At 41.2% G+C, this 12,584-nt stretch overlaps 1 protein-coding gene across 3 annotated transcripts in view; it reads left to right on the top strand.

Annotated features, from left to right (window-relative positions):
* Positions 1–12,584, top strand: part of ndst3 (N-deacetylase/N-sulfotransferase (heparan glucosaminyl) 3) — a 44,109-nt gene that overhangs the window by 22,536 nt on the left and 8,989 nt on the right. For all 3 annotated transcript variants that reach the window (XM_020602165.1, XM_020602166.1, XM_020602167.1), the window contains 5 exons: positions 8,960–9,142; positions 9,756–9,852; positions 10,631–10,754; positions 11,271–11,445; positions 11,838–12,008. In XM_020602165.1, coding sequence (XP_020457821.1) covers positions 8,960–9,142; positions 9,756–9,852; positions 10,631–10,754; positions 11,271–11,445; positions 11,838–12,008 — 750 coding nt within the window. The remainder of the gene's footprint in view (positions 1–8,959; positions 9,143–9,755; positions 9,853–10,630; positions 10,755–11,270; positions 11,446–11,837; positions 12,009–12,584) is intronic.

Here is a 12,584-nt window from a genome sequence, read left to right as displayed (position 1 = left end):
TGTGTTTTTTTTCCTGTCAGGGGCTGCTTCTCACTGTGGATCTGTGTTCATCTCCCCACTTTAAATTAGGTCTCACCACAGGGGGGTTGCTGTCACACATGCACACACCACGTCCTCCCCCTCCCGCTTACCCCTGCTGTGCATGTCAGCTCAACTTTATTCTCATTTGAATTAAAGAACAGAATTAGGTTTTGGTGGCAGTTAAGATGCTCATCCGCATGCACATGCTCACAAGCACATGCACACACTCAGTTAAAGGTAGGTCTGAATCTTTACCCCCACAAACGATCTCTCTCTGACTCAAACCACACATGTGCACATGAACAAAATGCACACAAAGATGCTTACAACCAGCAGCAGGCTGTACTGCAGTGTCAGGTATGGGAGTGCTGAACTAGAGGAGCTGTCAGATCTCTGCAAGCATCACAGAGTCAAGTGCAGCTTCGCACAACAACCTAATCTAGGCTCTTTTTGTTTTCCTACAATACTTTGTTCCTGTTTTTCTTTTTTAAAATTCCTTTTTATTTATTCTGGCATCTTTTTTTTGTTGCTTTCCTTTCATTATTTGTTACATTTTGTTTCTCTCTCTGTATATATTTCTTTTGTCTTCTATATTGAAATGCTTTTCTTTCATCCTGTCTTATGTGCATAATACTTTCATGCATGTTATTACCATAGAAATGTTTTATGTGATTGGTGTACTATGCTCAACTGGGAGTTAAGTTAACAAAATAGAAATCAGTTCAATCAATCATGCAAGGAATTTTACTCCAGTTCAGTGGCCCCCAACGTGCACCAAATAAAATAGAAAAAAAGTAAAAAAAACAAGAACAATTGATAAATATGTGCACATACAGTATATACAAGTTAAAAAGAGCTATTTGGTATGTACAGTAATTATGTTTATAAGTTATTGCACTGTGGTGTTTGCTGTAAATATGGCTTAACTGTTCATGAGCGTGATGGCCCAAGGGTAAAACTGACCTTGTGTCTGGTTGTTTTGACGTACAGGGACCTATAAGCCGTCCAGAGAGGTGGAGTTCAAACTGTTACCTTTTCCTGCGTAATGGATGGAGTGGTTTTTAGGCATGAGTTGCTTGTAGCAATACAAGGAATCAGTGGAAAGACTGCACCAGATAAGCCTGTCACCTGTGCATACAAGAGTCCCATAGCCAATTTACACAAGGATTTAATGAATCCATATTGCTGGGGACTAATATTTCTGTGGACCTTTGCAGTTAAAACTCTGTACCAGTTAGCACGGGCAGTGAAAGCCAAAGTGGCTGAAGCTGAACAAACATGTAAAGTTATGAGAAAGATCAGTAGTATTATATTGTAGCTTTGGGTTGAAGGTAACAGATGTGAAGACTTCCTCAAGTGCCTTATAAAAAGGACATGCCAAAGGTTTTGTTTCTCACTCTAACTGAAAGTGTTTTTTCTGTCTATTTAAAAGGAGCTTTAGTGTTTCAGAATCTTTATAAGCATGGAGGCGTGCATTGTGTGAACATGTCTGGCACAGGCAGTTTGAATGGAATAATATTCACGGACTTGCTGTTAATTTACATTAACCTCTCTTCCCATTTACTGTAAATGTTGTCCTGTACAAATAATCACACAGTAATCACATGCTGCCTCTTGGTTCCTAAAATCCCCTGAGAGGATCTAGTTGATGGCTGGACAAAGTGCCTCCAGAGTAAACACTCCTACTACATAAACTCGGTGACCCATCTCAGGGTCACTGGCTCCTGTACCAAACATGTCAGATTCCCCATCCTGCTCTAAATGCCAATGCAATGTCGAAACCCTAGCTTATTTATTGTACCTCAGAGTGATCAACTCCAAGGCACAGACCAGATGCTGGTCCCCACCATGTAAATCACTGAATTTTAGGATGAAGAGTTTGTTTAAGATTAGGGTAAAGGTTAGATGTTAGGCAACTGGTGGTTATGGTTAAAGACAGAGACACACCAAGCGACATGAAAAGACTAGCAGTGGCGAAGGTCGACTGCTGCATTGTCTCATGTCAACTTTCTCTGGGCCGGTCAGGTAAAAACAAAGTGGCACTCGAACACACCACACAGACTACAACCCGCGGCCAACTAGCATGTACATTCTGCACCTGTGTGAGAGAAATAACCCTCCCTAACATCAGGTGGCGGTATTTACCATTCAGAAAGGGCAGGAGGAAGATATAGACTTAGGAAAATAACAGCTGTAAAAAGCAGGTGTTGTCCAACACAACTGCTTTTTATAGCTACTTCTAATCGAGAAGAGTTGAAAAACGAGGAGAACCCACACTAAATGGGTGAAATCATACTGTAGATACTAAAGGCTGAAGGGGCTTCCTTGGGCCGTTCTCCTCTCATGCATTGATTGGCTAAGCCGATCAGAGTGGTCTCCCTCACCAGCAAAGTCTGTCACCGTTTCAACATGCTGAATTGGCTGAAAAGCCGTCAACAGCGTCCAACTAGTGCCACAGGACACACTAGGGAGACAAGGGTGACAGACACTCACCGATGGCTGGCCATCAGCTTGGTGTGTCACAGGCCTTATAAATAAGTGTAACTCTCCAGTCTATAAGTCAAAATAAAATCCAGAGGAGAGGTGAAAACGTGTGTGTGTGTGTGTGTGTGTGTGTGTGTGTGTGTGTGTATATATATACATATCTTTTTATGGTTGCGAGGACAAATTTTACATTGCTGTGTTATAGATGCAATGCATGTCCTGGCCCGTTACCCAATCCTTAACTATCACAACTTAGTTCCTACCCCTAACACTGAACCGAATTTAAACTTAACCCTTAAAACCAAGTCTTAACTTGCAAACAGCCCCTCCAAGATTTGAGGATTGGCTAAAATGTCCTCACAACGATGGCATCAAAAACAAGTTGGTCCATACAATGTGATAAAGACATGTACACACACACACACCCACACACACTCATATATTTAAACTTTATCACTGAGGCTAATTACATTTCTACTATCTTTTGTCCTTATCTCTCACTCTTTCTTTTTGAAGGTTGCCTTTTGTTGTATCTCTCAATGAAGACATTATAAAACATAAAAGCAATTATAAAAATAATTGAGAGCCATGATGTACACCCACACACACACACACAATCACATTCACACAGATATACTTTCATTAGTCTGTGTACCATTGTGTGTGATCAATAGTGTTCTGTAGCTCACTGCGTTAGTCCTCTGGGGGTTTCCTATTGTTTGATGATCTGCACATTGGTAACACTGTTGCTTCCCATTCACTGACTTTAAATCAAATTTGGCCTGTGGTGGCAGTTTACCATTGACAACACCCAACATATTGGATGTGTGTGTGTGTGTGTGTGTGTGTGTGTGTGTGTGTGTGTGTGTGTGTGTGCATGCATGCGTGCATGTGTCTGTGCACATTTGGAAATTTCGGCATCATTCTGCCCTGCATTGGCAATCACTGAGTTTGACAATTGATTGGATGACCTAGACTCTGCAAACAGCTAATAGGGCACAAGTCAATCCCCAATAAATGGCCAGAAATGGGGGGAGAGATAGGAAGAGAGAGGGGAGGAAAAGGGGGGAGAGTCAAGCAGAGCAGGGTGAGAAGGTGGCAGACAGATTGAGATTTAATTTTCAGGTCACGGCATCTTGTGTCACTTGACAATCCAGACACATATAGAGAGGAAGTGATGCACATTTAGACCCACACACATGCACACACACACACAAACAAACACTCACCAGTGTATGTGTTTGTGTGTCAGCATCCAAGCATCTGTGGACGTGTGCATGTGCATCTTTGTATAAGTGTGTGTCTAGCTGACATAAGCAGAGCTGTAGACATATATCAGGGCTGACATTTAGCGCTTAGCTCTGCGACTAAGCTTATTAGCCAAACACCGAATATCAGCACAATCTCCCTCCCTCCTAGCCCTCTGTACTCACCCACATATCATTCACCCTTCTTCTCCTGTTTGGGGCTCTGGTGACCTTCTATCCTGGCCTTTTTTAATTTCCAACCTGTGTGTGTTGACTTTGCTCATACATGGGAGTCTTTTCCCACCTCGTTTTTGTCTCATTTCCACTTCTTTCTTACCTCTTTCCGGAGTCTTACAGAAGGTTTTTGCAGCTCATCAACACATACAGGCTCACACACACAAACTCAGTCACATACACACTCTCACACAATCCAAACAGGAGGAGAATTTACAAAGTGAGAGTAAAGAAGTGAAAGACAGCAGAGTGCAAAGGACTGGTAAATTTTGACTGAAGCCGACAGAATAAACTGAATCAATCATTTGTTGTTTTGATGTTCAGTTTTTTGTTGTCCACCGACAGCGAGATGTACAGTCAGAAACAAAGAAAGAAAGAGCTACTGCAAGAAGGGGAGAGAGGACAATGACGGTGAAGGGGGAGAATGAAAATGGGGGGTACGCTTTGCAATAACAATTCAATCAAGAAGAAATGTATGTGGAACTAAGTGGTCGGTAATGGGAAACAGGGTGCCTCGTTTATACACTGAAGGAGAGAGAAAGCAGCAAAGGAAGCAGAGACTGAGTGGGAGTGAAAGGAGTAGGAGAAAGAGGGCTAAAGATAGATAGAAGGTCAAAATGTTTCTACACGTACTGTAGATTCATTGCATCACTATGTCCCAATTTCATACTAATTGTATACAGTGTGAATCATAAACTTTATTTAAACTTTGCAGTATATTGTAGATACATATGTAGACAAACAAAGGCAGATACAGCATAGGTCAATAGACTGGAAAAAACAAACATGAAAAACATCAATCAATGGCCAGTAAATCAAGTAATTTCTTTAAAATGTTAGAAAAATGTTAGAGAGGATTAATACATGTCACAAACTGAAATACATGATTGGTGTTGTCTTAATCTTCCAAGGCACGGCTCGTGTGCCTGCCTGCGTGTTCATAGATTTTGAAGACTGTCACCACATTCTGAACTGACATGCTTCATCCGAGCATCTAGGTCAGCATGTGGAAAAAACGTTGGCTTTTTAAGACATAAAAAGGTTTAGAAAAGGAGGAGGAAATGAAGCTCAGTAGGAGCAATGAGAGGGAAAGACACGGGACTAAGATTAAAAGTGAGAGGTTGGGCGTTGGGTTTATTTCTCTCATTTTACATTTCTCTCCCAGTCCAGTTCCAAGTATGATTTGAGCCCAATTCTGGTATTAAATTATTAGTGCAGTATTCTTTATTAAAGACGCATAGGGGACTTGGAGCAATCCAGTATTCAGGTAATGAGATGTGGTACCGGATGCCAAGAAAAGGTTTATATGGTTTAGTTAATTAACCACAGTGAGTCCTTCCACTTATAAAGTCTGGGGCTTGCACTGCGTCAGGAGACTAACACTCTCTCAAGTGGCTTTTTTGTTTTTTAAAATCAGACTGCCAAGGTTACTCTCTCTGTCTTTGCCTTTGTCAACCCACCCCCATGTACCTTTTTTCTTTTTTCTGCAGTTCCTCAATTACAAACGCAAGTCATCTTTGCTCTCCCACTTTAATTTAGCAACCAGTGCTTAAGCTCCATAATGAATGTTTCCCTGTTAAATAACACTGAGGTTCTCTCTTCCTCTCTCTGTCTTTCATGCACATACACCACACACACATTCATACAATACACTTCCCTCACAGCCTGAGTCAGACATCATAGGGTATTGAGTGGTTTGAAGGGAACATAAATCACTTTTTGATCACCTTGGCTGCTTTACAGAAGGCCCAAAACAGCACAAGACGGGAGAGCTGGGAGATCTTGAAATTGTTTATATCATCTTATTTACTGAGGTCAGATTTGTCTGAATTCACAGTGTTTCTCTTCAAAAAGCTTTTTATTTTGTAATTCTCACATTGCACTGTTTCTGGTGAGAGGATGACAAATTAAATTTTTCACTTTTCCAATAGTGCTACAAGTTTTCCATTCACCCTTCAAAGAGGGAGGTTTTGAGTTTTTGACATTACACTTCACTGGGCACAAAGAGCAAGCAAACAGTTTTACACAGGCATGCAACTCCTTCTGTTGTTCCTGGTTGAGGGCTTGGTGATGCTTTCACAATGGTTCCATGCAGAGGTGTATTGCTATTTGTTGAAGTACTGGAGCACAACTATGACACATGCATGGCCACGTACCTGCACATTTTAAATTGTGGCTTGATTTAAGGGCCATGTAAACAGTTTTCCTACAGTTTACATACATTAAAGTTAATCAGTTGTAACTGCCCACATGATCAAATGTTAGACTGACTTTATTCTCCAGTGTGGCAGAATAACGGTGTGAAAGAGTATCCATTTCTCACAGGGTGAATGTTATAGCCATAGATAATCTGATATATTGTCAGTTAGTGAGAAAACAGTAACATTAATATGCTATCACAGGACCTGTAACACATAAATTATTTTGCTCACTCTGTATCCCCAGTGCTTTTTCATTTGTATCAAGCTACAATATGTAACTTAAGGTAGCCTTAGAATGATACTCCAAATCAATCCACTCTGCTCTGCCCAGCACTTCCTGTCCCCACTCCCCTACACTCTACTACGATCTGCTACTCTCGCCAGGCTCTGCCCAACTTTTCAGATATTTGTGCATCAAAACTTACTGATCAAACACAAATAGTTGAAAATTTCTGATTGGTTAGATAGGTCACTCCTCCTCAAAACCTTCCAGACATGAATATCCCTGTACCCCTGCCGGTGCTGTTCAGTGACTCAGGGTCACAGGAGGCTTCAGCAGCACCTTAAGGCACATTTTGGAGCATTTTTCTACTACAAAACAATTTGAAAAGAATTACATACCGTACCTTTAATTAACATTAGCTAGCAACACAGCTATAGAGACAGAGTGCAATGTGTCTTATCCTGAAAATCACGGTCACCGGGAGGTGGGGACAATTCTTTGCTCTCCCTTGTTTTTGTATTGGGTGAAGGTGTCTCTTTGACAAAGTGGTCTCTTAACAAAAAGCAAGTAGATGTGAGGCATTAGCAGAAGCAACAGGGAAGCAGATCCTGATACTCGATATGTCTTGGTCTGTTTGCAGGTGCCTTAACTAACTACAGTAGCTTGCTAACACATAGTAGTTCAGGGAGGAAAATTAGTGTTACAATTTATTTATTTCCAAAATAGATCTAGAGGGAAGTTGGGCTGTAGTTGATGACTAAAATGATTATGGGACAAGTTAGCTGTTAAAATGTTAGCTGTGTGTTAGCAAGCTTCTCCTGGTCTTCCTGCTAATGCACCTTTTAAAACTGTACCCCTGGGTTCTTAGCCTTGTTGGTAGTGCATCCTACCACACAGCAGCTTTTAGACATCTTTCAGTTTTTTGTAAAATGACCAGCCTGTCAAAGAGGTGCCCCCCCCACCCCACCCCCAAGAGGTGTGGGCATGGCCTAAATGCACTCTGTCTCTATAGGCCTGTTCAAAGTGCAGTTGCAAGGCTAGTGGCCACTTTTAAGGTAGAATGTTTTTGTTACGTGTTACTCAATCCATGGGATGAAGTTGTGAATAAATTTTAATATCACAGCAGACCATTCCATTTGTTTTCACTGGTTCTTTTGCAGGAACTGCTTTACTGATGATCACCAAAATGTAACGCTGTCAATTTCAAGTGGATTATGCAAACATTCTTTTTCCTTCCTTGGAGAAAAAAATGTGGCGCCGCGTTGTTCCGGTGCCCTCCGGCAGCATCACACCTATGGTTCCATATTGTTTCTCTAACATCAGCTAGATTGATATGAAGCAGGCAAGGCTGAATGGTGTACTGCTGGTTTGCTTAGTGTGATCAGAAGGCGAAGGCAGATGCACACAGTTGGCATACACAAACACACAAATGCATAAACAATTATGCTGACATGCATAAATCACTCTTGTATGCATATTGTTGTACCTCTCTCTTGAATTTTTGTCGCAAAGGCTCACACAAGTATCGCACACACCTCTTTTCCTCTTTCTCCTTCCCACAATGTCACACACACATTCTTTCCATCAGAATTCAGAGGTGATCAGTATTCTGAAAGGTTTTGCAGGTCGGCTGGACGCTGATCCATCAAACCCCGACGCTTTGTATCTATGGCAACCTTCAGCGTTAAAGAGGAGCACCAACAGTCCTCCAGGAATCCGGGAAATTCTCAGTGTCAGTTTGTGTGCTCACATTCATAGGCATTCTTCTCTCAGATACACATAAACACAAACACACATGCTCACATCCACCAAATATTTCATACCTTAATGGCTGATGTTAGTGTTTCATCCAGATGCTTCAGGTTCACCAAGCTCCCTTGAATCACAAAAGAAGCATCTATGTGTGTGTATGTGTGTTGCTGTCTTAGGTTTTCTCTTTCATCAGCCTATAAAAGCACTGAGGTGCGTACAGTTAACCCGGACCAGCAACACAATCGCTCCTTCACTCCCTGTTAGTCTTTCCTTCTTCCTCACACACATTAACTATCATGAACTCTCAGACACTCTGAAACACTCTCCTATGTTTAGCTGCATTTTCATCCTCCAGAGGCTATGAGGAGTATAGTGCTGTCTCCTCATCTTTATCTATTGGAAGTGGTAAATACATCACTTTCACCGTATTTGTTTTTCTCTTTATGCTTGAAATTGTATTGTGCTGAAAGTTAATGTATGATCTTACAGTACATCATAAAAGTGAGTTTGTCGCTTTGGCAAAGTGATTGCAAATATTGATACCCAGTGGACAGCTGCTGTGTTAGGGACTTTAAAACCATCACACACCGAGAATTCATCTGTTTGTTTTCCTCTGCAGCCACAACAGCAGTAATTAGATTTACTGCACCTCCGCAGTTTTTCACAAACATGGCAACTTCTGAAATGAGATTTTGACTTTATCACCGTTTTTTTTCACAGTACAGTAATTATGTATTTCCCTCTTTCCATTCCTTTCCCCATCTACCCCTTCCTCTGTCTCTGTTTCCCCGTTTCAGATCAGTATATTCATGACCCACCTGTCTAACTACGGCAATGATCGACTAGGGCTTTACACGTTTGTCCACCTGGCCTCCTTTCTTCGCTCATGGACAAACCTGAAACTCCACACACTTCCACCCCTGCAGCTAGCACACAAATACTTCCAGCTTTTCCCTGAACAAAGGAATCCACTCTGGCAGGTGTGTTTGTGTGGGTATTTGCCCAAATGTGTGCACTTATGTGTCTACAATTTTACTGTGTATTTGTGTGCAGTCAGACATTATTATTATGCAGATTGAAAAATATCCAAGAGAAAAACAGACTGTGTGGGCAGTGTGGTTTGAGTAAAAGTAAAAAGTTAGTCACTTGTTTTTACTTGTATTCCTCAAATTATGATGATTTAATGAGAGTAAATTTTCTCTGAAATGACAACAGATTCCTGACATATTCTAGTAGTCAGATGATCACAAATTGCAATGGTTGCAGCTGATGTGCTTAAGTCTCTTACTTTGTCTCAAAAGCCTGGAAAGGAAGGTGGGCGATTTAACTAGTATTTACTCCAACTAATTATAATGAAGACAAGGGAGATCTGAACATTTAATAGTGAAAGATGTTCATGTATACATATACATACAGTATATGAATTTGTGGTGTATTGCCAGCCTGTGCAGGCTAGTAATAGTTGTATGCTTGACACAATAACTTCATTCATTCATTCTATGTACTAAATCCTATTTGTACCAAAACCCTATATGTCTGTGTGTGTGTTACTTTGCATCAATAGCTTCTAATCCTTTGCCTCTGCTTCCGCAGAACCCGTGTGATGACAAGCGACATAAAGACATCTGGTCTAAAGAGAAGACCTGTGACAGGTTACCCAAGTTCATGGTCATAGGACCACAGAAAACAGGTAAGCTACAGGCAAACACACTGAGACAGGCAACAAAAAGATTCCTTATGTGTGCTCAGGTGTCTGGTTCCACCCCATCAGAGCCCATTCAGTTTATCTCTGTCAGAAGGAGACAAAGGCTCTTAGCTCCTTTCTTCCACCCTTTCTCTCTTTCTTTTTCATTTACTCTGTCTCTCTCAAAGAAACAAAAAGAAGTTGAGTTTAATAAAAATCTGCAAACTACTTGGGTCCTGAGTGTTGCCTCCGTGTGAATTCAGGAATTCTAATTACTGGTGTTTGCTTTGAAAGGTGAGAAGGTTCCATAATGCTGCTAATTAACTAGATGATAATTTTCTAAATGGGTGGAGGGGTCACTAGAAGCAACATTATAAGCCCAACAACAATTATAGTACAGTAATTTCTCATTTTATTGAAGTGTATGCCATAGATGTTGTAGCAAATAGAACATGGAGCATGGGGGGGATGTAACAGGATGTGTTGGAGTAAGTGTTCAGGGTGAAAAGAGAGTTTCTGAGTGTGAGACAGAGAGCACGACCAAAACCCCAGCGCTGATTGGTGTCAAATGGTTTTGAATCATTTGTTGGGGAGGCCTGTGATCATTGCACAGATACACAGTACATTCTCAGCAAGATATAAATTGTGCAGAGGGGAAACTCATCCAGAATAGATCAGTGGATGACAGTTCTCACACTTAACTCACACACCCACTGACACACACAGACTACTCTCTGCTGAACTGAATTAACGAGCCAGTTATGAATTATGCCCTTTCTTCCAGGGACGACAGCACTTTATCTCTTCCTGCTCATGCATCCCTCCATCTCCAGTAACTTCCCTAGTCCAAAGACTTACGAGGAGGTGCAGTTCTTCAACACCAACAACTACCACAAAGGAATTGACTGGTGAGCCCACACATAAACACACACACACTTACTCTACCTCTTCCTTTCATTCTTTGTCTTTGCCTTTTACTAATGAGAACATAAGGTGAAATGAAGGATTGTAAGTAGCCATTTGTCATTTCACGAAGCTGTTACAGACTGTAATGTGTCTTTCAGACTTGAGTGATACATTAAACAGTTCAAAACAGTTCAACGTCTTCAAAATGATCTTTCAAGCTTGCAAACATAAGCCAACAGACATATGGCTGCCTGAATTGACCCATAAACAGGTTACTTAGCTGAAACAGACACAGCTGGTGCATCCTCCAAAGTCATCCAGCAAAGACTTAACTCTGAAAATTCCTCTTCAAGCGCCGTTATATTTATATTGCCACTGTTTTTTGGGCTCATTGTCTAAGCGCAGATAAAGGCTCAGTGACTTTAGAACTTATGTTTGACTTTTAAAAAAAATGTATAGAAATTTACCAGTGTGCATGTGTAGTTACACTTCTGAATTTTCTCTTTATTTTACCTCAGGTATATGGAGTTTTTCCCTGTGCCCTCTAATGTTAGTACAGACTTCCTGTTTGAGAAGAGCGCCAACTATTTCCCCTCAGAGGAGTCCCCACGGCGAGCTGCTGCCCTGCTGCCCAAGGCCAAGATCATCACCCTGCTCATCAATCCCTCTGACAGAGCCTACAGCTGGTATCAGGTATATACACGAACACACACAGAATATATTAAATGCCAGTGACTATACATGTAGAATTTAACCCTCTACAGCTGTCTGCTTTGTCATAGAGTATGACATGCTTCACTGATGTATTGTTTGGCATTGAGTTCTTTGTCCAAGACTGTGTTTAGAGTCTGATTTATCCATACATCCTAATTTGGGAAATGTCACAAGATCCTAAAATCTTTAGCTTAAATGTGTTTTGTTAATGAGACATGAATGTCAACAGTGTAACCAGATTAGGAGTCATGTCACTGTGCACAGTAAAAATCCAGTCTCATGCAAAGGCGTGACTATATTTCATGTTCAAGAGGAACAATCGCAGTGAGTTCTTTGAAGCAGATCTGGCTGTATATACCAACTGTCCCCAGCATCAACGAGCTCATGAGGACCACGCAGCCCTGCAGTTCACCTTCTATGATGTCATCAGCGCAAGACCAGAAGCACCAGCTGAGCTGCGCTCCCTGCAGAGCCGTTGTCTCGTTCCTGGTCTCTACTCCACACACCTAGAGAGGTGGCTCACATTCTACCCTGCTAACCAGGTATGCACAGGCACTGTAATACAAAACTCATACAGTATATTAGATAATGTTAAAGCCTTGCAACTGTTTTGTAAGATTTAAATTCTTTTTAACCTTTGAAGAAAGGGAATGAAAGATGTTTTTAGATGAACTGCCTTTAATAAGGGACATATTTGAAGGACTGGGAACTATGTACAGTGAGGAACAGAAGTATTTGAACACCCTGCGATTTTGCAAGTTCTCCCACTTAGAAATCATGGAGGGGTCTGAAATTCACATTGTAGCTTCATTCCCACTCTGAGAGACAGAATTAAAAAAAAAAATTTAAGAAATCACATTGTATGATTTTTAAAGAATTTATTTGTCTTGCACTGCTGAACATAAGTATTTGAACACCTGAGAAAATCAGTGTTAATATTTGGTACAGAAACCTTTGTTTGCAATTACAGAGGTCAAACGTTTCCTGTAGTTCTTGACCAGGTTTGCACACACTGCAACAGGGATTTTGGCCCACTCCTCCACACAGATCTCCTCTAGATCTGTCAGGTTTCGGGGCTGTCGCTGAGCAACGCAGAGTTTAAGCTCCCTCCAAAGATG

The sequence above is a fragment of the Monopterus albus genome, unplaced genomic scaffold, assembly GCF_001952655.1.
Source record: "Monopterus albus unplaced genomic scaffold, M_albus_1.0 scaffold54.1, whole genome shotgun sequence".
NCBI classification, from domain to species: domain Eukaryota; kingdom Metazoa; phylum Chordata; class Actinopteri; order Synbranchiformes; family Synbranchidae; genus Monopterus; species Monopterus albus.
The sequence above is the reverse complement of the archived record's forward strand: the minus strand, read 5'-3'. Positions and strand labels throughout refer to the sequence as shown.